At 52.3% G+C, this 25,357-nt stretch overlaps 1 protein-coding gene across 1 annotated transcript; it reads left to right on the plus strand.

Annotated features, from left to right (window-relative positions):
• Window positions 1-1,871: 1,871 nt before the first annotated feature.
• On the plus strand, window positions 1,872-24,859 carry TGFB3 (transforming growth factor beta 3). Its single transcript, XM_059373682.1, has 7 exons — window positions 1,872-3,679; window positions 11,815-11,978; window positions 12,266-12,395; window positions 18,335-18,442; window positions 20,215-20,386; window positions 22,580-22,733; window positions 23,608-24,859. The coding sequence occupies exons 1-7, from the start codon at window positions 3,334-3,336 to the stop codon at window positions 23,764-23,766; spliced, it is 1,233 nt and encodes a 410-aa protein (XP_059229665.1). The 5' UTR covers window positions 1,872-3,333; the 3' UTR covers window positions 23,767-24,859.
• The last annotated feature ends 498 nt before the right edge of the window (window positions 24,860-25,357 follow it).

Genomic DNA, 25,357 nt, shown 5'->3' on the forward strand with positions numbered 1-25,357 from the left:
GAATCCTTTGTTTTCATCTTCCTTGGCACCAGATGAGGAAGAAGGGATTCATCTTTGGATTTTTCCATTTGGTGTGAGCTCATAGCTACATAACCACCACCTTACTGCCAGTTTCAAACCCTAACTCCCACTTCCTCCCTGACTTCCTGAAAGCAAAAGGTGCAATACACCGTGCTCAGTTTGAGCAGAAAGAAGCCCTAGGGCAGTGGCTTCCAGACCTCGCTGAGCACCTGACTCACCTGTGGGGTTTGTTAAAAATACACGTGCCAGGGCCGCATCCCTGGAGACTGACTGGGAGTCCCAACGGATAGAACTTGAATAATATTCCTCCCATCTTGCAGGTGTTTGCTTAAAGGCCTCAGTAAGGTCTTCTCTGTTACCCTATTTTAAGTTTCAACAGTTCCAACCTAGGCACTCCCTAATCTACCTTCCTGCTTTATTTTCCACCACGAGGCTCATCTTTTATCATCATACCTAATTATTTGATTTACTGCCGGTTTCCTCGCCCCTCCTACCCCACCCCTAATGTAAGGTCCCTTCAGGGCAAGAGTTTTGTTAGTTTGTTTTCTTCAGGGCTACATCCACAGAGCCCAGAACAGTGCCTGGCATACAGACAATGTCAAAATATTTCTCAAATGATGGCTGAATTTCAGAGGCAGTATTGCCTAAGAAAATGTATAGAGCCTGGCAATACATTTCCTGGGTCCAAATCTCAGAGTTGACACCTATTGCCTATATATTTTAGGTAAGTTACTTTTGAGCTTTCTACACCTAGATTTCCACATGTTATTCAAATGACAACAATGCTTACCCAAACTAGAGAGCCTGGGTTAAATATCGCTTCCACCACCCATCAGCAGGGTGGCCCTTAGAGGAAAAAAAAAAAAAAAAATCGCTCTGTGCCTCAGTTTCCTCAACTGTAAGCTGATCAACCACTGTTCTGGGCATTCAGTGAACATCCCAGAGGCCTGGGAGTCAGGAGCAGGAAGCAGACCTCACAGGAAGGGTCCAGGAAGGCTGGATGAGGTGGGGTGGGGTGGCGGGGAGCAGCACTGATTCCCAGGAAAGAGATCAAGTCAGAGGCAAGTCCTATGTTGCCGGACAGCAACGTGCCTTGCCCTCTCTGAACTTCTCGTGGGAAAAGACCTAGAAGCTTAGGCGGAGAAGAGAAACGAGAGCGAACGGAGAGAAAACTTCCCCTCACCCATCTGGGAAATGGGCTAGGGCCAACTGCTGACTTTGCGCTCGCTGGCGCGGCTCCCTGCGGAACCCTCGGCGGGGAGGGAGGCTGCGAACATCTGGAGCACATTTCTGCGAGAGCGGCTGCCGAGCGGGGCCCCGGGAAGAGAGAGGTGCACTTGTGCGCGCGGCGGTCCGAGAGCGAGGCCGTCCCCCCAGGCTCCGGTGTTGCTTCCCTCGCCCTCTGCCGCGGCCCCTCTTCTCCAGCCCCCCGGCCCCACCCCCCAGCCCTTCCCCGGTGTCCCGGCCCCGGCCCGCCGCGCTCCTTCACTGGCGCGCTCGCCTCGCCAGAGGGCACCCTCGGTCTGCCGGAAAACGCCACCATTTTCAATGGCCCTGGAGCATCTCCAAGCTTCAGCCCGCCGCCCGACTCCAGGCTTGTCCGTGAAGAATCGGGGCCAGGATCGCCGTGGAACCGTGCCCACCTCCGACCCCGCACCCCGGCCGGGCGTCGCTCCCCGCGCCGCCTGCCTCCATCCCCGAGGGTGGGCACGGCGGCCCCTGCGCCAGCCCCGCGCGCGCCCCTGCCCGGTGCCCCGCGCCCCTGCCCGGCGGGCCGCTGTGCCCGGGGTGGGGTGGGGGTGGGGGCGGGCCGGGGCAGGAGCGAGAGACTGGCGGAGTAGAGAGGACGGACTGACAGCTGGCGAGAGGGCGAAGGAGCTGGGGGAAAAGGAGGGAAAGGATTCGTCGGAGTAACTTTCCAGAAAAACAGTCAACGTGTAGCAGGAGTGACTCCAAGAGGGGAAAAAAAAGTTCAGTTACCACGTCGAACGAGAGGGCTCGCAAAGTATTTTTCAAACGGGCTAGGCTTTTCCTGTGCCTGTTTAAAACATTAAAATCGTGCAGCAAAAGAGGCTGCGTGCGCTGGTCCCTCCCTCCCCCACCCGGGCCAGAGACGTCATGGGAGGGAGGTATAAAATTTCAGCAGAGAGAAATAGAGAAAGCAGTGTGTGTGCATGTGTGTGTGAGAGAGGGAGAGGGAGAGGAGCGAGAGGGAGCGAGGGAGAGAGAGAGGGAGAGGGAGAGGGAGAAGCAGCAGGGAGAGGAAGGGAGGGAAGCAGAAAGCCAAGGCCAAGGGAATGAGAAGGCGAGGGGAGAGATAGGCGAAGAAGCCTGAGAAAGAAGGAATAACCGCTTTCCGGAGCAGGCGTGCAGGGAACTGGCTGCTATTTTCTTTTCCTTTTCCTTTTTATTTTTTTAAAGAGAAGCAGGGAACAGAAGCAATGGCCGAGGGAGAAGACAAGCCGAGGTGCTGGTGACACTGGGCGTCCAAGTGGATTATTGGGGCTGCTCTCCAGGGGCCTGTCCTCCCTGCCTTCCAATTGCACATACCCCCACTTCCCAGCCAATGAAGACGAGAGGCAGCATGAACAAAGTCATTTAGAAAGCCCCCGAGGAAGTGTAAACAAAAGAGAAAGCATGAATGGTGTGCCCGAGAGACAAGTGTGTCCTGCAGTGTGTCCTGCGCTGCCCCCACCTTTCCTGGGGCCAGCCCAGCCCAGCCCTGCCTCTCCCCACCTACTCACTGGCGATCTGACTTTTTTTTAAGAATTTTTTTTCCCCTTTTCTTTTCCCTTCTCTTTTCTTATCCTCCTTCAGGGCAAGGCGAGGATTTTGATTTTGGGACCCGGCCATGGTCCTCCTGCTCCTTCTCTAAAATACCCACTTTCTCCCCATCGCCAAGCGGCATTTGGCAATATCAGATATCCGCTCTATTTATTTTTACCTAAGGAAAAACTCCAGCTCTCTTCCCACTCCCAGCTGCCTTGCCACCCCTCCCAGCCCTCTGCTTGCCCTCCACCTGGCCTGCCGGGAGTCAGAGCCCCGCAGAACCTGTTTAGACACATGGAGAAGAAACCCAGAGCTCCAAGGCACACAGTCGGCTTCTTCTTCGCGCTCAGGGTTGCCAGCGCTTCCTGGAAGTCCTGAAGCTCTCGCAGTGCAGTGAGTTCATGCACCTTCTTGCCAAGCCTCAGTCTTCGGGATCTAGGGAGGCCGCCTGGTTTTCCTCCCTCCTTCTGCACGACTGCTGGGGTCTCCTCCTCGCTGGGCCTTGCAGCCCTCCGGGCCGCTCTCTCCAGCTTGAGCAGGAAGATGCACTTGCAGAGGGCTCTGGTGGTCCTGGCCCTGCTGAACTTGGCCACGGTCAGCCTCTCTCTGTCCACTTGCACCACCTTGGACTTTGGCCACATCAAGAAGAAGAGGGTGGAAGCCATTAGGGGACAGATCTTGAGCAAACTCAGACTCACCAGTCCCCCTGAGCCATCGGTGATGACCCACGTCCCCTACCAGGTCCTGGCCCTTTACAACAGCACCCGGGAGCTGCTGGAGGAGATGCAGGGGGAGAGGGAGGACAGCTGCACTCAGGAAAACACCGAGTCGGAGTACTATGCCAAAGAAATCCATAAATTCGACATGATCCAGGGGCTGGCAGAGCACAGTAAGTCCAAATTCTTGCTGGGGTGTCTGTTCTGGAGGGTCTGAACTGGAGTAGGGAGTCCCACGGAGGGGGGGCCTGAGTGCTGGCCTCTGAGCAGGGGGGGGGGGGGGGCCCCCCGGTTCACTCACACCAGGGGGGGGGAGGTGTGATGCACGGTTGGGGCCGGGTGGGTGGGTGGGAGGGAGACAGAGCCACTCTGGTAAGAGCAGAGGGCTTTTGGGAGGCCGGGAGCCCTGGGGTTGAGTGGCTTGCTGAACTGCCATCACATCCTGAACTGGTTTGACTTTGGAATTACATTGCGCTGTCCCGTTAACCTCTGTGCTCTGGCACGTGTGAGGGGCTAGGTAACTGAGCAGACGGGTGCCCGGGAGGCCAGGGCCGAATCTCTGAAAAGCCCTTCTGGCTCCACGAGTCTGGAGACCTGGGTCTTCTCCCCCGTTTTCACAACTCCTTGTGACACGTCTGTGGTTTAATCTTTCTTGTTCTTGGGAAGAAGGGGATACCTGCCACAGATTCATGTCTGTCAAGCTTTTCGAGGCCCGGGCAAGGCGCAGCCTCTTGCTGTCCAGGCCCCTTGGTCTGTGCCACACACGTGACCCACGTGAGCCGTGAGCATGGTCACACCTCTGTTCACACGTACATGTGCTTTCGGGCTTTGTACAGTAGACAGATTCCTGGGATCAAAATGGGCGGCTTCCAGGCCTGCGGACACGGGGAAAGCAGGGTTGTGGCTCTGGACGTGTCGATGATTGCTGGCCGCCCTTCTGTGTCTGCGTGTCACGGGAAGAGTGGGTGGGAGGTGTGGCTGTGGGTGCAGAGAGGACATGTGTCTGGGAGTGTGTCTTCCCAAGAGCTTCTCGTCTGTGCCGAGAAGCTGGGAGGCTTCTGGGTGAGACGTCCGTGTGTGTGTTTGTACACGTGTGGAAGTCATGTGTGTTTGCTGAACGGACATTTAAAAAACCTCAATATGAGAGAGAGAGAGAGAGAGAGAAGAGAGAGAGATTTGGCAGATGTTGAGAAACTGACAGCCCAAGAAGGAGGAATGTGAACCACGACAGGCCAGGGACTCTGGGAACAGCTCTGTTTGCTTTTCCTACCAGCAGGTGTCCTCGCCACCCTGACTTCATGGCTCCCTCTTCTTCCCGGGCTCACCTGGCAGTGGGAGTAGGGGTGGGAGAGTGGGAGGGAGGAGGCAGGGTGAGAGGGGTCAGCTGGGGGTGGGGGGGACGGCAGAGGTTGAAAGGAACCTGGCTGAAGACGAGGGAGAGGGGTAGGTGGCCGGTGGGTGGAGCAGCTCTCGCTGAAGGGGCAAAAGGCCCTATTGGGAGCCGGCCCAGGCCAGATCCAGGAGCCTGTGGTTCCTGGCGAGGGGTTCCCACTCCCTTTTCCTGTGGCTGCCTGGAGCGCCTTGCCTTAGGATGTGGCTACCGTGTGGGTCGGAAGCCTGAGTACAAGGCAGAATGAGTAGAGGCTCCCTCCCCGGTGTCCTCCAGGTGGGGCTGGCTAGGGGTCTGCCAGGGGCCTGCAGTTCCCAGAGGCACCGGGATGGCTGAAACCCGCCCCCCCCCACCCCCGCCAGCTCCTGGCAACTGCCAAGTCAGGACGCAGTGGCCACAGATAGGGACAGCTGAGGCCTGCAGGAGAGGTCTGAAGAGAGCCCAGGGTGAGGGAGAAGGGATCAGAGCTCAGTGATCCAGGCCAGGAGGTGGAGTCTCAGGGAGGAGGGACTCTGAGTCACAAGGGCCCCATCCAGCCTGAAATCCCGAGCCCAGAATGAATGGGCCAGATGCAGGCAAGGGCATACAGGTGCCAGTGGACATGGATTTTGTGCAGCAGCTCAGGGCACATAGAGGGGGCAGCCCTGGGGAAAGCCAGGACAAGGGCACACGGATGCCGCTGGGCAGCTCAGCCGGCAGCACCAGGACCTTACAGCTGGGGCAGGCGGGGGTCGGTCGCCCTCGGGCCACAGAGCCTGGTCAGTCTGAGAGTAGATCTAGCCCAAGGATCCAGATGCTGTGTAAGATCTTGGGGAGGAGCTAGGGCCGTGAGGACACGGATGATGCCAGGGAGGCTTGCAAGTGCACACAGGAAGCAGGCCCAGACTCTGCAGCTGCTGGAGGTGACACAGGGGCTGAGCAGACGTGGCTTGGGCCCGCCCTGCAGCTGGTCAGGTGCCGAGCCAGCCCTGGAGAGGCAGATGCAGAAGACACGCTAATTAAAAGGAGGCAGTGGGCAGATGCTGAGCTGGAGCAGAAAGCCAACCTTAGAGGCTTAGCGTAAGGGAAGCCTGTCCGGAGCTCATGAGGGTTGGCCAGTGGCGGCACTGGCTCTGCGGCAGGACACTGGCAGGGTCTGGGTGCCAGAGCTTCTGAGGAAGTGCTGAGATCGAGTTCCCTTCCACATTTCATCATTGCCCACGCACTCCTGTACACAGTGGACAGGCACTTAGAGAGGAGTGACAGCAGGGAGATGGGGGAGCCTGGAGAGCAAATGTGGTAAGGAGTAATTTCCGGGGGAGGGGGCAGGAAAAAGGGCACCAAGATGAGCAGAGAGGAGAGGGCCCATCTTCTGGCAGATAGGGACCCCAATTCTCTACCTTACAGATGAGGAACCAGAAACATGCAGTTAAGTAATTTGGCTCTAAGAGCATGGACTCTAACCCAGACGCTCTGCATGCAGAATGCATATCGTTAGGCACCAATGCCAGTGTGTAAAATAGACATTGCAAGTTCCACCTTTAACCTTAAGGCTTCAATACGACCTTGACTTACAATATGAATAAATCACATATTGGACCAAAGCGATGGTTGGGGGAGGGCGGATAGGCGCTGTTAGTAACCCCGGGGCAGATCGCGCGGGGCCAACTGGGCGTGTTCTGTCTTAGCTCTGCCTGTTGTTAGGGCCAGGAGATTCATACCACCGCAGATGTTCTCCCAAATTCAACAAAAGGGTTTTCTTTATCTAAGGAAAAGCCTCAAGCTGGTTAAACAGCCACACCAGGTGGCAGTGGATTGGTCACCTCTCTGAGCCCAGTTTTCTCATCTGTGAAGTCAGAGATAATCTCCAAATGCTCTTGCAGCTGAAACAATTTTGTGTCTGTATCTGGGACCATTGAACAGTCTCTGCGCGGAAGGCAAGCTTCCGTAAATCCTTTTGTAATTCACCGGGAGTTGGCCATAGAGAGGTTCTCCCTGACATCCACGATGGGGAAAGACGGGGAAAGACGCAGTCTTCTCCCTTTGTCATCCTTGTTATCAAGATATCACCAGGGTGGGTGTCATTTTAACTTCTGGCCTGTAATTATCCGTGGCTGGCGGGTGACTCTTGTTTTCATCCAAGGCTGGCGTGAAGACAGCCAGCAAACCCAGAGATCCTGAGCAAAGAGAAAATTTGATATGTTGGCCTTTTCTTTTTCCTGGATGCTAATTTAGATTGGGTTCATTCTGAAAATTAAAAGACCTTTCGTATCCTGAGAACTCATTGGTTCTCGGTGCCAGTGCTCTCGGCACACTAGGTCAGGGTTTCTCCAAGAACGGTCCAGGGGCTCTGTGTGAGTAGGAAATGTGTAAATTCCCAGGCCCAACCTCACCCTTCCAGAATTAGAATCTGTGGGCGAGGTCCTGGGGAGTCTGTATTTCCAAAAAGCACCCACTGCTTCTTAAGCCCCCTGAAGCTTACAACACAGTGTACTCGGGCAAAACCTTTTCTTCATTTTCTTCATTTTCTGGGCCCTCTCCTCTCTGCTCATCTTGGTGCTCTTTTTCCTGCCCCCTCCCCCGGAAATTACTCCTTACCACATTTGCTCTCCAGGCTCCCCCATCTCCCTGCTGTCACTCCTCTCTAAGTGCCTGTCCACTGTGTACAGGAGTGCGTGGGCAATGACGAAAAGGAATGAAGAAAAAGAAAAGGTTGGAGTCTGCCAACCCAAGTGTCCACAGAGATGAGGCAGCTAATGCAAAGGATCCAGAAGAAAAGCCTCAGCACCAGCACCATGACAAAGCGCAAAGGGCCCTTGGCCTTGGGGTCAAGGAGAGCACAGGGTGTGTGGGAGGCTGATGGGGGTTGGGGGGAGCCGGAAGCACCCACGCCCTGGGTCAGAGAAAGTACCCACTGCTCAGTTCCTGCCGATTTCTGCATTTAGGAATGTGGGTCCAGCTTCACCAGACCTCGCTGTTTGCCAGCAAGTGCTGAAAACCTGGCTCTTTTTGTCAAATTTCCCACCTTTTACCCTGGGCTTAAAATATCGATGGGCTTCTAATTCAAAAAATTTTTTAAATGATGCATTGGCCAAACTGTGTGTCTAACACTTCTGAAAGGTCAACCTATTTAAAGGTTAAATCACTGAAGCGTGGTTTTTCAAACTTCCTGAGCATCTGGAAGCCATGGTATCCTTTGCAGAGCACTGTAAACTGTGGTTCTCAACCCTGGCTGCCCATTAGAATCATCTGAAGACCTTTACAAAGAGAAGAAAGGGGGAAAACAACAACAACAACAAGCAGCTCTGGACCCACCCACTCCGAGGTAGTCACGGGTTTGTAAGGTTCTGCACGTGATTCTAAGGGGCAGGGGGTGAGAAGCAGCGCCTGGCTCGTGTCTGTGGGCCGCCACTGGGAGCAGCAGGGACCAGGCAGAGAGGACGGATGGACGCAAAGGCACATCCAGGAGTCCCAGCGTCTGAAAACATTTTCAGAGGCATGGTCGAAACAGTCAGCCTTTCCGCATTTTTTCATGAAGACTCTACAGGAATATCCTTTGCTTATTTTTCTCTCCTGTAGCAAAAAAGAGAAATTCGCCTCCATCTATATCTATATCTATATCTATATCTATATAGATATAGAGATGGATTTTTTTTTTTTTTTTTTGCGTAGTGGAAAAAGTTGGTCCTAATGTAATTTTCAGGGTGGCTCCTCTAGCGTCCTAAAGATGCAAGGCCTACCCACAGAACTGAGTGGGAATGGGCTGTTGCTTGGGCCCAAGTTGGTACTCTAGGCCCACTCCACGGAAGCTTTCTTTTTTTTTTGGTGAAACTGTGCCTCCACTAGAGGATCTCTTAGGGCTCCCCCCAATTTCCAGAGGCCCCACTTTAAGAAGAGTGGAGTGGTCAGATGACCTGGCTGGGTTCAAATACTACCTCTGCCGCAACCCGCTGGTTGAGTGATCTTGGGAAGGTCGCTCACTTTTCTCCTTTGTAAAATGGTCAGTTTGACTTAATGCTCATTCTCCTTAAGGACTGTTAGAGGGCCAGGTGAGTTGGGAAGAGGTCTGTGCAGTGTTAGGTGGTGTTACTACAGTTTGTTTATTTATCATCTCAATCCACAAATGATTTAAAATACCATTGTTATTCTGTGGACTTAAATGCCAAAAAGGTTATATTTACATTTTTTCTCTCTCCTAGGCAGTTCCCTTGTAATCATTAATGATTTCCAGCTTTCCTTGCTGGTGTCAATTTGCTTGCATCAACTAATTAATGAGTGGGTCTGGCAAGATCCGTCTGAACATCGGTGTCTTCGTCTGAAGAGGGTTGCCCTAGATGACCCTAATGTCCCTTCTAACTCTGCTAGAAATCTGTAGGTCCCGGTGACTTAAAAAAAAAGAAAAAAGAAAAGAAAAGAAAAAGAAATAACACTTCTCAGGGAGGCTAGGTGGCTCAGTCGATTGAGCACCTGACCCTGGGTTTTGACTCCGGCTATGATTTCAGGGGCATGAGATCGAGCCCCACATCGGGCTCCGTGCTCAGCACAGAGTCTGCTTGGGATTCTCACCCCCCCTCTCTCCTTCTGCTCCTCCCCGCACTTGCACGTGTGCGCTCTCTCTCTCAAATAAATAAGTAAACAGAATCTTTAAAAAAAAAAAAAAAAAGGAGAGAGAGAAAGAGAGATCCTCCCCACCTCCTTCTTGAAATCTCCTTGAAGTTCCCAGCAAGAGGAGTCCGTCTGAGGGACTGAGATTGATTGACTGATTGATGGTCTGGGAGTCACAAAGGAGAGATGGTTACATACAAGAGTGTCCTGAAGACCGTCTTAGCTCCTCAGTGTCCTGGCCTCCTGAATCCTGGTCCCGCTCTGACTCTGCTTACGGGCACGTGCCCTTTTCTGTTTCATTTTCCTTCCCATAGCAACACGGACACACTCCGCTCCCTCTTTCAGCAGTTACTGGAGATAGGAGCCGCCTCGATGACAGCTCCTTCAAGAACCGAGTGTGTCAGTGCGCGACAGGGTTGCCAGTCCACGAGCTTGTCCACGTCCAGAGGCTTCCAAACTGGCAAGCTGAACAATTAAATTGCTATCACTGATGCCTCTTTCTGGTTCTCTCTGACACGGTTTAGGGAGTAGTTGGCAGTATTTGTTTTCTCGAAGGCAGTTATTAATCAGGGTTCGTTAGGCGGCATTCACACATTTGTTTTCCTAACATCTGTTCCATTAATTTTCTAAGAACCAGTGTCAGGCCCACCAGATGGCAATTTCCAGAAACACTCACTCATCCTTTCCTAAAGATCAGTAGCACACTTGCTTGTTTCCAGGCCTCTGATCCTTCCCGCCTTGTCCGTGACTTCCTACACCACCCCTCAGGGTGATGATGAGCTCATTCCAGCCACGTCCATTATGTGTGGAATCTGGGTCTCCGAGCTTGAATTTCAGGTTCTGGCTATTGTTACCATTCATGTAGAAAGTTTTTCTCTGGGTGTTAGTGCTGCTCCGACCTTGAGGTTGTAACACACACAGGAGAGAAAGACAGGATCTTTTTTTTTTTTTTAAAGATTTTCTTTATTTATTTGACAGAGAGAGAGACAGATCACAAGTAGGCAGAGAGGCAGGCAGAGAGAGAGGGGGAAGCAGGCTCCCCTCTGAGCATCCCAACGTGGGGCTTGATCCCAGGACCCTAAGATCACGACCTGAGCCGAAGGCCGAGGTTTAACCCACTGAGCCACCAAGGTGCCCCAGGATCTTTCTTTTCTCTTTGTCTGGTGCTGAGGTATGGGAAAGAGCATCTGCTGCTTTGAGTCTTGTGGACAGGGACGAAGCAGCCAGCAGTGTGGCAGAGGCTGGCATACCACATGCTGTCAAGGACAGAAACCCTTAGGAAGGAGCCAGAGCGGATGGCCTAGCTCTGTCTGAAGATATGTCTATGGGTCTGCCTGGCTTGAGATATGGGCCCTTTGCCATACTGATGCTGCCTCAGTGGGCCTAAAACATGGTGTTAATTATGTCACTGCACGGCACTAACACTTTCCATGGCTCTCACTGCTGGTGGGGTAAAATCCAGCCTCTTGGTCTGACATTTCAGCCTCCCTGTGGGCAGATCGCAGTTGGCTGTCCTTGACCTTGTCTTGGGGCCTCACCTGGCTGCTTCAGGTCATCTTACACACGGGCACCTCCTCCCTTCCCCGCTTTGTTCCCAGAAGTCCTTCCAAGGAAAGTGCCTTCCTCTCCATCCTCCAACCCTTTCCTCCTGCAGGACCCAGATCGAAGGGTGCCTCTCCGCCTCAGTTGCTCCCTGCTGTCTCCCTCCTTGGATCCTTTTGCAGCAACTCCTGGGCTTCTCCAAAGGCCCTCAGCACTTTCCTGCTGGTCCTGTTATGTGGGTCTCTGTATTAGTATCTTCCCCCGGATCTGAATCTCCTTGAAGGCAGGGGCATGTCTCTTCATTTTTGCTTCCCAGTGTCAGCACTGACTTGGCGCACCGTATGTGCTCAAGCCACACGTGATGAATGAATGAATGCCTGAAGGGAAGAACGCAGGAATGGGCCAAGCAGCGGTGAGATGTTTGAACTACTCGGGCCATTTGCTGCGACCTTTTGAGAATCTGTGTTTTTTAAAAGAGCGTGAAAGCAGGCCGGAGAGCCTGTCAGAGTTGGGATGTCCAGGCGATGGGAGGAGGGGTGATTGCCCCTGAATGGCCAGTCATGGGTGCTGTGTCCTGGGGTTCCCAGGTCTCCCTGCTCCTGGCTTAGGCCTGTGTGTGATTCCAGGGCCACCTAGATCTTCCTTCTGTCCCCACCTTTAGGCCTGAGCCCTTGAGCCTCTAGGGAGGTCATGGGTGGGACCTGGGCCACCTGGCCAGTGTCCCTGGGCAGCACATTGTCTCCTATGCGTCTCGCTCACACTGCCCCTCTCCCCACTTGCTTGATCTCCTAGATGAGCTGGCCGTCTGCCCCAAAGGAATCACCTCCAAGGTTTTCCGCTTCAACGTGTCCTCAGTGGAGAAAAATGGAACCAACCTGTTCCGAGCAGAATTCCGGGTCTTGCGGGTGCCCAACCCCAGCTCCAAGCGCAGTGAGCAGAGGATCGAGCTCTTCCAGGTGAGCCCCTCCCAGAGCAGAAGCCCCATAGACAGGAGAGCAGCGTCTCTACCATTCTGGGCCTTCCCTCTGCTGGAGTTGAGCGGACGTGGCTGTGAACCCTGCCTTCTTGGACTCCTTGCATCTGTGTCTGTCCTGGAGAGGACGAAGCATTAACTAAGGGGCTTGTGAGAGTCTTCCGGAGTTTTTAGCTTCCTGTCACTGCCCTCGCCTGAGCTCCTGCACTGTGACCTAGGCTGCCATCCTTGTCCTGGGCTGGGGTACTTATGCCTCTCTCTGCCCTCTAGATTCTCCGGCCCGATGAGCACATTGCCAAACAGCGCTACATCGGCGGCAAGAATTTGCCCACGCGGGGCACCGCCGAGTGGCTGTCTTTTGACGTCACCGACACAGTGCGTGAGTGGCTTCTGCGAAGAGGTATGTTGGCTCTTAGTCTGAGCGTTTTGGAGGGAACCTCAGGACCCTTGGTTGTTCCCGAAACAGAAGGAACAGGACAAAACCAGAGGAGTCCCAGATCTGGGTTCAAGCTCTAGCTTTGTCCCTGGCTCTCTGTGCCCTTCATTCATTCACTCAACCCGTGTTTATGCACTGGGGGGGATGCAGCCGTGAACACGACCAGGGAGGTCCGTCTCCCATGGGGCCGTTGTTCCGATAGGAGAGACACACAGTAACCAAGAAAACACTCTGAGGAGTAGGAACCTCAGTGATGAATACCACGAGAGAGAGAAAGGGGACAGTGTGGCCGTGACGGGTGGGATCCAGCAGGCGGTGCTCAGGGAGGCTCTCTGTGAGCGGGAATGTGTGCCCCAAGGTCTGAGGGATGAGAAGGGCCGGCGTGTGAAGGTGAGAATAAGGATGTGCTGGGCAGAGGAGGTGGGGAGGTGCGGCCCCCAGGTGGCAGCCGTGTGGTTTGATCTGACCGCAGCACGCAGGCTGACACCACTGGAATGGAGTGAGCTGGGGGCCAGAGGTAGCTGGGCCATATGACTTAGGACCTGCAGAGCCATGGTCAGGTTTGAGGACTTAGTCCCTGTGTAATGAGAAGCCTTGGAGTATCACAAGCAGGGCTGGGATGTGGAGTGAGGTGATTTGGTTTAGACCCCTCTGCGGGCACCTGGGGCCTCAGTCGGTGGAGTATCTGTCTGCCTTCAGCTCAAGTCATGATTCTAGGGTCTTGGGACCGAGCCCCATGTTGGGCTCCCTGCTCAGCAGGGAGTCTGCTTTGCCCTCTCCCTCTGCTGCTCCCTTTTGCCCCCACTCGCACTCTCTTGTGTGCTCTTCCTCTCTCAAATAAATAAAATCATTGAAAGAAAAGACAAGACCCCTCTGCTTGTATGAAGTCAAAGGAAGGAGAGGGAAAACCCGCTAGGGGGCATCGCAGCAGCCCAGAGGAGTGCCCCTGGGGCTTCAGCGAGGGCGGTAGTCGTGGGCGTGGAGATGCTTGGGGTCTGTTGTCCATTTTGGAGGTCTGGCCCATACAAAGGGCTGGTTAGGTAAGGGGTGTGCGGGCTAGGATGGCCTCGGAGGCTGTGGATGGAACCCCCAGGTGATAATACTTAAACTGACACAGGGAAGACAGAGAAGAGTAGGTTTGGGGCCCGGTTCTGTTAGCGCCAACTAAATTTGGAAGGCTTGGTAGTTATCCAAGGGGAGCTGTACAATATGCATATCAAATGTCACATGTCCCATATATCTCAACCACTTGCTGTATTTCCTCACCTGGAACATCAGGTCATGGTTCCTTCCCTGTACGTCTCACAGAGCCGTTTTAAGGATCAAATGGACTAGAGAGAGCTCCATGGTTTTTTATCCTGTTACACAAGAGGAGTCTTTGATTAGGTCAGATAAGGAACCTGAGGCCCTGAGAGGTTAAGTGGCTTAGCCAGGGTCATCCAGCCTAGATCAGGACGGGGTCTCCCAAGTGGCAGTCATGGTGTCTCGTAATATCACGTCTGCTGTTTCTCCCCTTCTTTACTTGGGGACACTGCCCGAGGACTGATGCTCAGTGCCGGGGGGTGTCTGTGGTGGGCGGGCTCATCTGTTCCTTTTTCCCGTCTTGCCCAGAATTTTCTTCTGTCATCAGCTGCCATGGGGGCACAGTCCACCCACAGGCCGATGTCCAGAGTCCCTGGAGACGGCCAGCCCTTTCTTGTCATTGATATTTTAGGAAATTTGTCTTGGTGTTTGGGGGCTAAAGCACTAAGTCTTGACCTACATGATATTTTAAATTTAAGAAACAGTCAACAGTTTCTGTTCTTCAAATCAGGAGATGTCACATAAAACCTGGACTTCTGGATGTTCTAGAAAAATGAGAAGATTTCCTAGTGACGATCCACAGGTGATGAGTCGTGGCCACCTCTTAAAATGGGGCGGGCATCTTTCACATCCCCATAGGCCATTCAGTCCCTGCTGTCCCCCAAGAACGAGGCTGGCAGTCCCCATTGAGCATGATCTGCTGGCTCATTTTGTTCACTTATATAACCTGCCCGGGCTCCGCAGGCCTCTGAGTGGGCAAGTCCTCATCAAAGGGGCATTGCTTGCTGCTGAGCCAACTGATCGTGGGCTGGAGGTCCTGCCTCAACTCCAGGGATACCGGGGAATTCTGTCCCATCTCCCCTACTGAGCACAAAGGCAAGAGCCTGGGAGCACCCACAGGACGGGGATCTGCTTGCTGTCGGCAGCACAGTTGGGAAGTCTGACTCAGACGGCACTCCACCTAGAGCCTGACATGGCTGCAGAAAGGGGAAACTGGGGAAATTAATCTCTTAGCTTCCCTGTCTGATTTTGATCAGCTCCACCTGGATTTCTTTGAAGCCCTGGGCACTTGAAGGAGCTCTTATTTTCCCAGCTGCAGAGCTCAATGCAACGTTTGCGCTGAGAATGATTTCCATCTTCCTTGAGACATCAAAAAGATAATTTCGTAATAAAACCTGTGAGTCCCCCACCCACCATCCCTACCGCTGCCAATTCTGAGGTTAGTTCTTCATTGGAACCTTCAGTTCCCATTTAGGCAGATGCTTCCCGCCCCTCGAACAGGGGAATCACACGCAGACCTTGACTTACGCAGAGCTCGTGAGACTCCTCAGAGTTCGTGGCCCCGAACAAGGCAGCAGGTAGACTCCAAATGGAGCAGTGGGTGGTGTGGACTGATGGGGAAACTGATCCACATATCGGGTCTTGGATTCATTCAGCAAACACTTGGGAGCCTGCTGTGCACCAGTTTGCCAGTCTGCCTTCTGGGTCCTGGAGCTGGCTGGAGCCCCACCGAGAGTTAGGGGCCTGGGTCCTCATACCTTTGTGCTCCTTCTCCTTGGTAGGCACTTTCTCCCCCTGTGAAGCCAGACGTCCACTAGCGACCGGGGGAGGGAACACAGCCAGCATCATAGCTCAGGTGAGGGGCGACACTGCGAAAACACAGGCATCTTCCCTGGTGATCTCTGTTGCCCCCTCTTTGTCCCTCCTTGTCTCTAACAATTAGGAGCGTGGCTTGGGCATCAGGTGTTTGAATCTTGGCTCTCCCACTTACTGACTGGGTGGGTACCTTGGGCAAGCCATTAAATTTCTCTTAGCCTCAGGGTCCTTATCTTTTAATGGGGATGGGTAATAATTGCTCCTGCTTTGTAGAATTATTATAAAGATGGAATGAGTTCCCGCACATACAGTCTTAGAGCAGTGCTCGACATGTAATGCTCAGTGAATGTTGGCGATTATTGCCATCACTCTGAATCTTCTACCCAGACAGAGCCTGTTGGCCAAGCCAGGGGTCCATCTCTCACTACCACCTGTCCCCTAAGCCTAACTGTCACTACACATCTGTCTGCACCTTGACTTTCTTCTTCTTCTTCTTTTTTAAATATTTATTTATTTATTTATTTTAGAGAGAGGGAGAGAGAGGGCCTGCTCAGGAGCACACACTGGGGAAGGGACAGAGAGAGAATATCTAAGCAGACTCCTGCCACTTGCGAATCCTGCTGCGGGGGTCGATTTCACAACCCATGAGATCAGGGATCAGGACCTGAACTGAAACTAAGAGTCAGACTCAACTGACTGAGCCACCCAGGTGCCCCTGCACCTTGACCATCTAACTCAGAATCATAGAACTTGCTTACAGCTGGTCTCTCTTGGCTTACCTTGAGGCCTTCTGGGTAACAGAAGTTGTACTCTGCCGCCCATCCCAGCTGGCCCTGCTCCTTCCTTCAGTGGCCTTCAGCCAGGAAGAAGACACTCCCATGGCTCTATTCACTTCTTGTTCTCTGGCTGGGCATCAGCTTCCTTGTGATTGTAGCCCCATGCCTCCCCAGCAGAGCGAACCTTCTGGAACCGAAGTCTTCAAGCTCACCAAGGGTCAATGTGTCCTAGAGGTTTCCCTGGCTTAGAGGAGGACAGATGAGACTGGGTTCTGGAATTTATGAAGAGAGGATCCTGGCCTGCCTAATGGTGATCAGAACCCTGGGCTTGAGTCATTCTGTGCATGAGAGGGTGCTGAGCTGGCTTGGACTCTGGGGTTTTCCCTGATGACACCAGATTTCAAGAAGACATCACGTTGGTCCCAAGGGTGGATGCTCCCCCAGAACGGGGGTGGCCCGGGGCACAGTAAATGAGTCAGCTTGCTGAGATGCTGGTCCTGAAGAGGGGTCCTTCCCCATGACCTTTCCTACAGCACAACCTGCTGCTCCCTTTGGGTCGACAGAGCTTCCCTAGCTGACTCTGACCCACCAGAATTGATAGTATCCCAGACCCTTCCTGGTCTCCATGCACAAAACTTCTGGATTCAGTTCAAATATGTCTCCTCCTCTTCTTCTTCTTCTTCTTTTTAAAGATTTTATTTATTTATTTGACACAGAGAGATCACAAGTAGGCAGAGAGGCAGGCAGAGGGAGAGGGGGAAACAGGCTCCCCGCTGAGTAGAGAGCCTGACGCGGGGCTCGATCCCAGGACCCTGAGATCATGACCTGAGCCGAAGGCAGAGGCTTAACCCACTGAGCCACCCAGGCGCCCCCAAATGTGTCTCTTCTTATACCTCCTTTTCTCCCTGCACTTTGCTCAACCCATTTTACTAATTTCCTTGCTTCCCCCATTTTAGTACAACACAAACACCACCGGTAGAAGAAAGGGCCACAGCTGGCCTTCTTACACCAGAGAATCTGTCTGCAAACCCTGGCATCTCCATATTTCCTCCCTTTGGTTTTCTCTGAGCTGTGTCATCTGGGCCCTTGGCCCTTGGCCATGTCCTTCGGCCAGTGCTCTGATTTCACAACGGTCTTCCTGAGCGGCTCGTCTCCCCACAGCGAGCCGTCCCTGTCTCCAGCTTCCCCAGGAACTGAACAGGGATTCCCAGGGAAGAAACTTCCAAGTACCTTTGACCTCATTCTGTCCTTACCCCTTAAGGAAAATACAGTCAAATTAACTATGATTTTCGTCTTCTCTCCTCTGGAAACTTGCACTCCATTTACACCCACAGTCATGGCCCTGGCAGAAAGGCTGCCATCCTCCCGATACACGGATTTGGCTATTTGTCTGCAGGTGACCTTGCCTCTAGCATTGCTTCCTAACTTCTCTAGTTCTATGGCTCAGACTCCGCCGGCTTCCGCCCAGCTGGAGGAATTTGTGGCCTTTTGCATCACTGCCTCTCTGCTCCGAATTTCCCGGTAAACCCCCTTCCCCGTTCTCTCCCGGTCCCCCGGCCCCTCAATTCGTCCTTCTGGAGCAGGTTGGCTTGAGCATCTCCTCTCCCAACAAACACCTAGAAGGGGTGATGGTTAGTTTTCTTCCTTCTTGTACCTCGTTTTTTTGTCCCCAACTAGGCAGGTGACAGTCTTTTTCCCCAATACCATCCTTTGAATATAGAGGACCGTGAATATTCTCCTTCGGGATGCCTGGGTGGTGCAGCTGCTTAGGCGTCCGACTCTTGCTTTCAGCTCAGGTTGTGGTTTCAGGGTCCTGAGATCAAGCCCCACTCTGGGCTCCAGGCTCAGCACAGAGTCTGCTTAAGATTCTCTCTCTCCCTCTCCTTCTGCCCCTACCCCCACTTGCACACATGTGCCCATGCTCTCTCTCTCTCTCTCAAATAAATAAATAAGTCTTTCAAAAAAAAGGAAAATTCTCCTTTATAATGCTCCTTAATTTATGCCTTTATTTGGTTATTCATGACATAACAGAAACACCTGCAGTGTGGTGACACATGTGGAGGTCCACTCCAGCTTTGGTGGCACCTTCTGGCTCCTGTGACCTTCAGTATCACTCGGCTCCTATGACTGCCTAAGGGAGCAGAGGGCCTGTCTAACCGTGTGTGGTGATGGGCACACTTCCCCATCATGTAAAGAATGTTCTCACTGATTCCATGTCTTATTTTGCAGAGTCCAACCTGGGTCTGGAAATCAGCATTCACTGTCCATGTCACACCTTTCAGCCCAATGGAGACATCCTAGAAAACATTCATGAGGTGATGGAAATCAAATTCAAAGGTAACAAAATGGATGTGTCTAGTAGGTGGAGGGGGGTCGATGAGGCAGGGTAGGAGAGGAGACCCAACCGAGCCCCAAGAAAAACTACGGAACTCCGTCACAGAGATAGCCCAATATTTTATACTCAAGTGTTTCTGCTTTGCTCCAAAGGCAAGGCGTGTGACTTTCTGCTTATAGATAGAATATGTGAGTGTCTGGAAGACAGTGTAGTGTTGGGAAGAAGGATGCAGTCAAGGCCAACCAGTCTGCCTCTCTGGGCTCAGTCAGTAAAACAGAGATGAGAATACCTCTTCTGTAGGGTCATTATGCAAATTAAGTGAGATAACAAATGTGAAACCCAGTGCCTCAAACATTCAACAAATAGTAGGTTTCTTCCCCCTTCCTAAAAGAAATGAACTACTACGGTGACCGAGAATATGTTTCCCGATTCCTGAACTTTCTAAATACCCCAGAGGCCACCTGATTCCTACCCAGCAGTCATCTTGGTTTGAATGACGGCTTTGGGCTCAGGGTAATTGTAGGAAGATGGAAAAAGAGTTGATAGTCTTTTCAGGTTTTCCGGTTTTCCAGACTGTTTCTGAGGCTCTCAATCTCTGGACAGTCTCTCGATCTCAGGGACGTTCCCCTTCCTTGAACAGTCCCATCTGGATAACTGAGGCACACCCAAAGCCAGGCGGTTCCTCAAGATCCAACCAACCACGCCAGAGCCTGAGGTCAGAGGCTTGTCTGGGAAGAGATGTACCCTCTCTTGGCTGCCAGCCCTGGGCAGTCTTCTTTACCCTTCATGGCCTTGATTTGAGGGCCCCCTGCCCTCCCCCCTTTTTTAAAGCCAAGCATTCGACATCCTAGTCACAGAACCTCAGAGCTCAGAAGACCTTTGGGGTCTAACCTACAGGCCAGGTCAGGATGAACCCCACCCCCACTCTGTCCATAGTTACTTTGTTCATAAAGATGCTCAGAAAAGGGAATTTCAGATTCAAGCCTCCCATTTGTCTTCTGGTCCTAGTGCACCTTCATGGGGTGCAAGTTCCTTCCGTCACTGTGTAAATTAAGCTCCTTGTGTTCCTTCCCTGGTGGAGATGGACAGCAGTCGGCAGCTGCCTGTCACGAAATAGATCTTCTTTTAGTTGAGACTCGCTCTAATTCAGTCCCCAGTCTTTTCTCTTCCAGATGAAAGAGGGTCCCCACCACCACCCCGGCCCTGCAGAGTTTGTTTGCTAATCTGTGCATCACATCCCTTGTAATCTCATCTGAGTGTTACAGTGGAAACACTTTGAAACTCCTAGAGCGTGTGTCCGTTAATGGTTACGGTCTAGTCCCTCCAGCTCCCGTCAAAGGGATCTTCAACCAAGACACCTTACATTATAGGGAGGACTCAGGGGCTGTTTTGATCAATTCAGAGCATACGAGGGAACTCACACCCCAAGATTCTAAGTCTCAGAATCTACATGGACAACCGAAAGCAATGTTAGCTGCCCCCCACCCCCACCCCCAGGGTACTTCATGGAAGCTTCTTGGGCCTGACATCCCAGGAAGCATCTCGGAAGGCCTCTCTGCTCTCTGGACGGTTTACACAGAGGAGACATGAGGGGATCCGACTATGGGTGTCTTGTCAGTTCCTGTGAGGCCGGTTCCTCCACCTGGTCTCCTCCTTCCCCTTCCTGCAGCCTGACACCAGCGGGACGCCCGGGCAGGGACGGGATAGAACAGGAGGCCAGCCTCCACTCCGCCTTCCTTAGACAGGAGATTGTCTTCCTCCCTCCCGTCCACAGGGGTCGACAGTGAGGACGATCATGGCCGTGGGGATCTCGGACGCCTCAAGAAGCAGAAGGACCACCACAACCCCCACCTCATCCTCATGATGATCCCCCCGCACAGGCTGGACAACCCAGGCCAGGGCGGGCAGAGGAAGAAGCGGGCCCTGGACACCAATTACTGCTTCCGGTGAGCTTGGGCCCACTCATGACCATGAACTCCTGAGGCAGCCTTTACTGTGTGCCCGTTGTGGTTCGGTCCCCACGCCCAAGCTGGGTCCTGGATGCTATTCACAAACCTCTCTAGGAAAGAAGATCGAAAACCTCTTCCCAACATCTTCCTGTTTTTCTGGGAGCCGCAGGTTTTCCAACAGCCCAGCTCTTGGGGGACCTGGCTGAAGCCAATGGCCAGGAGAGTGTTGCTAAGATAGTTTGGATTGGAGAGACTTGGCCGAAGCCCCTCTGCCTCTTATGTTGTAAAGTACTCCTACCATGTGTTTTTGTGTGTGGGAGGGATGAATGCAGGACTTTCTTTATTCTTTTTTGGGCTATTTAAATTCTAATTAGTTAGCATATGGTGTCATATTGATTTCAGGAGTAGAATTTAGTGCTTCATCCCTTATATCCAACACCCCGTGCTCAGCATCACAGGTGCCCTCCTTAATGGCCATCCCCCATCTAGCCTGTCCCCCCACTCCCCTCCCCTCCAGCAACCCTCAGTTTGTTCTCTATCGTGAAGAGTCTTTTATGGTTTTTCTTCCTTCTCTTTTTCCTCCTTCTCCTATGTTCATCTGTTTTGATTCCTAATCCACATATGAGTAAAATCATGGTATTTGTCTTTCTATGACTCATTTTGCTTAGCATAATACTCTAACTCCATCCATGTCATTGTAAACGGCAAGATTTCGTTCTTTTTGATGGCTGAGTAGTATTCTATTGTAGATATACTCACGTCTTCTTTATCCATTCCTCAGTGGAGGGGCACTTGGGCTCTCCCCGTAGTTTGGCTATTGTTGATAATGCTGCTATAAACTTCAAGGTGCATACACCCGTTTGAATCTGTACTTCGGAAAAATACCTAGTAGTGCAATTGCTGGGTCATAGGATAGCTCTAGTTTTAACTTTCTGAGGAACCTCCATACTGTTTTCCAGAGTGGCTGCACCAGTTGAATGCAGGGCTTTCCACGAAAGGAGTGCTCAGTTCCTTGTGAACTGTCCAAGGATGCTCCTGGGTGAGGGGAAAGAAGGCAGTCTCTGTGTACCAGGGGGTTTGGAGCTGGAGAAATTAACGAACTAATTCAGAAGTAGTAGGAAGTAGTAGGAAGACAAAAAAAGAGTGAGCCCCTTCTCTTATTTAGTTTTCTTCCTCTTTTATGAGGGGATGATAAAGCACACCTAGCAATGACTAAAATGAAGAAAACAACCACATCCGTGAGAAGGTCCGAAGGATAGAGTGCTTTAAGAATCCGGAGCAAGTAGTTCATCTGTGGATGCAGGAAAGGCTTATGAAGGGTGCACAATGTGAGCCTAGGCAGATGAGTGAGGTTTGGGCATGCAGGGGTATGGGGGAGGAAGGAAGGAACACGAATGGGTCAGTTTGGTTGCAGAGGAGGATGCCTGGATGGAGCCGGGGAGAATGAATTAGAGCTTTAGATCTAAACCCATGTCTTATAAGGAGGGACTGCGTGAACGAGGGATGTTGAACTTGAAGGTGCAATAGAGGCAATGTAGTGGCCACTAACCGTCTGAAGGCTGGCATGTAGTTTGCTCTGTGTGGCTCATGATCGGTTAGGAATGGGTGCTCTTGGCTGCAAGGAACAGAGGCCTAAACCACAAAGGATTTCTTGTTCACGAGAAGCCTGTAGCCGCAGGCTCAGGTTGGTCTGGCTGCCTAATTACACCGTTGGGAATAGAAGCTCTCTCTCTGCAGTCTGCCATGTTTCCTGTGTTAGCAGGCTAACGCATGTAAGCCACATGAGCTTAGAGTTCACGTCTAGCTGAGTGCTCCTTAGGAAGGTAACAATAAAACTAACCTCCACAAAGCTGAGCTGGCCGAGAACATGCAGTGCTTGGTTTTATGTGAAGCGATTTATGTCTCTGCTTTGATCTATGGTGTTAAAGGAGGCAGGACCACCTTCGCCTTTTGTCCTCTTCCTCATGCCTTGTCTTTATCTGCCTATTATGACCTTGGGATCATGGTCTTCAGTACAGGAAGATGCTTTTATGGTATGTACTGCTCAATGCACTTGAATGTGGGATTCCATGGATTAGGGCCACCTCTTAGGATGACCAGGAAGGACTCCAGGTACAAATATGAGGGCCGTTGAAGTTTTTGATATCGATTTCCTTTAGGTTGATGGTCTATAAATGTTTGTTGTTGTAGCAATCTGGAGGAGAACTGCTGTGTGCGCCCTCTCTACATTGACTTCCGACAAGATCTGGGCTGGAAATGGGTCCATGAACCTAAGGGCTACTACGCCAACTTCTGCTCAGGCCCTTGCCCCTACCTCCGCAGCGCGGACACAACCCACAGCACGGTATGGAGCGGGGCTATGCGATGTGGGGCTCTGGGGCCGTGCCCGCCGGGCCACTCGTTCACAAGAATGCGTGAGGACTGAATGTTGAATGAGCGAATAAAGATCCAGGGAGAGTAAAATTCCTTTGCTGAAGGTTCTGATCTTGGCATCCTGGGCTGACTCTATGCCACATTCTGCCCTTTAAAATTTCCTCCATGGTTTCAACCAGGCTTTTTATTTGTTCTGTATGAACCTTTTTACTATTCTGGCAATTAATGCACTGTCCCAACACCATATGTCAGAGACGTGCATGCACGGCTAGCAAGGGATGTTGGGGCAGAAAGGCTTCTACCATCAGTGAAAGGCCTGGGAATTCCAGCCTCTTGGGATTTTGTGCAAAGCACAAAGAAGAAGCTTATAGGCAACAATGGGAAGGAAAAGGGAGAGAGGGGGAAATCAGGATTCTGACACTAGCTTGCCTTTCTTTCCCTCGAGGGGAATCGGAAATAGGGCAATCCATTGGGAAGCATGGTTCCGGAGAGCTCACGGTTACTGCATCCTGTCTGGGGTCCCACACTCTGGGGCTTACTAAATGGCCTAAAGCAGCAGCATTTAGTGAGATCGCTTCTCACCAGAGTAACCATTATAGCTAGCAAAACCAGAAGTGTCTCCTAACAGCTAAGAAAATTTCACGAGGCATTTCAAGTCACCCACTAGTTGTCATCGGCTTAGCCTGATAAGGCTCAGCCCACACAGTATAGGTGTTCACCCACACCCAGAGAGCATCCATGGCCAGTTTATAAGCGGCCGTCTCTGGAGAGGCCCCCAGAACATGGTAGAGGGCTCCGGGTCTGCGGCTTGGCCTGCCGCCCTCTAAATGACGTGTCCTCCCCAGGTACTGGGACTGTACAACACCCTGAACCCCGAAGCATCCGCCTCACCTTGCTGCGTGCCCCAGGACTTGGAGCCCCTGACCATCCTGTACTATGTCGGGAGGACCCCCAAAGTGGAACAGCTGTCTAACATGGTGGTCAAGTCCTGTAAGTGTAGCTGAGACCCTGCCTGCGACGGAGAGAGAGGACAGAGGACCGCCACCGCCTGACCGCCTGCTCCTCGGGAAACAAAAGCAACAGACCTCACCTAGAGGCCCGGAGCCCACAACCTGCGGCTCCGGGCGGATGGCCGAGACGGAAGTTCCCTTTCGGGACATTTCTCCTCCTTGCTGGCTCTGGGAATCACTGTGGTAAAGAAAGTGTGGGGTTGGTTAGGGGAAGGCCCAACTCTTCAGAATACACAGATTTTCTGTGACGTAGACGGAGGTGGTGGGGACAGAGGAAGAGGGATGGCAAGTCGACACGGGGACACATCAGGCAACAATGGATCTGGGATACCCTAGGGAGGAGGAAGGGCAGAGAACAGCCGGGACAGGGCCAGGCCCGAAGACACTTCTGAGGTCAGATGGGCTCATTGCTGCCCCACATCTGCTCTAGGGAATGGGGGTTACCTGATTCAAGGCAAGCATTTTCCTTCAGACAGGTGACCTAGACAAAGTCCCAGAATTGTATCTTGGGCTACCTGGGATTAAGGAGGAATGTGTTATTTTTGCAAATTGTCCTCTCAACATCAATCAGCAGCACCAAGGGTCAGTACAGGGAGAAAAATCCAGGGAATGGAGTTCCTGGACCGTCAACTCTGTGGGGCCATCTGGACACGCTGAACTCAGAAGCAGAGGGTGGGAACGAACGCTCTCCTGTCTGCCCTCTGGGTCCCTCCTCTCGCCTTCTTCCTCGATCGCATTTCCCCTCGGACATATGGCTAGACACCTTCCAGGGCAAGGGCGCACATATTGGGATTTGGGGTCTGTGCAGTCTTGGGGCATTATGGGTTCCCTCCCCCCACCCCAGACCCTGCGTTCATCTGGTGTTCCTGGAAGAAGGTGCTAGAATGGGTGAGGCGTGCGGGGAGGTCGCGCACACGCCACACAATGACTTGGCCCCAGACACGTAGACTGAGGTATAAAGACAAATATAAATATTACTCTCAAATTCTTTGTATAAATAAATATTTTTGGGGAATCTTGGATCATTTCATCTTCTGGAAGATTGTTTCTAGAACAGTAAAAGCCTATCCTAAGGTGTTTAGTTTGACTGGATAAATATCCTTGATTGCTCTTTTCTTAATCCCATGTTCATGTCTACTAACCTGAGGTAACTGGCTCATGGGGCAGAGCATCTCAAACGTGGAAAGCATTGCTTAGTGTGCGCACCCTGGACGGTGGGATGCCGCACTACCTTCTGCCGTCTGAGAAGACTGAACCGTCTGTGTTCCCTTCCTTCTTGTGGAGTTACTTTGTTTTCAGACACACAGAGGCAGTGGCTCAGATTTGCAGAAAGTTGTATGAACGTGACCTACATTTAACTGGGCAAAAATCATTTGCGGTGAACCCTTGCCTATGGAAATGTATTTGTTTGTAGCTGTGCTATAAATTACGAACATCGTCATTTTTGAAAATCTAATCTCACCCTCGAAGCAGTTGAGAATTACAGAAACTGTCTGTGGCAAACGGCTGAAGAAGATGAGGCTAATTCTGTTATCAGGGAAGCCTGCCAGGAACGCCTCTGTCAGTGATTTGGGGATGGGAGAGG

This window comes from Mustela nigripes, chromosome 13 (assembly GCF_022355385.1).
Source record: "Mustela nigripes isolate SB6536 chromosome 13, MUSNIG.SB6536, whole genome shotgun sequence".
Lineage (NCBI taxonomy): Eukaryota > Metazoa > Chordata > Mammalia > Carnivora > Mustelidae > Mustela > Mustela nigripes.

Excerpts from the sequence above, each read along its gene's own strand:
- TGFB3 (XM_059373682.1), top strand. The coding sequence starts at position 3,334 with ATGCACTTGCAGAGGGCTCTGGTGGTCCTGGCCCTGCTGAACTTGGCC. Across the intron at positions 3,680-11,814 it reads CCAGGGGCTGGCAGAGCACA|ATGAGCTGGCCGTCTGCCCC; the intron begins GTAAGTCCAAAT and ends TTGATCTCCTAG. Across the intron at positions 18,443-20,214 it reads GATGGAAATCAAATTCAAAG|GGGTCGACAGTGAGGACGAT; the intron begins GTAACAAAATGG and ends TCCCGTCCACAG.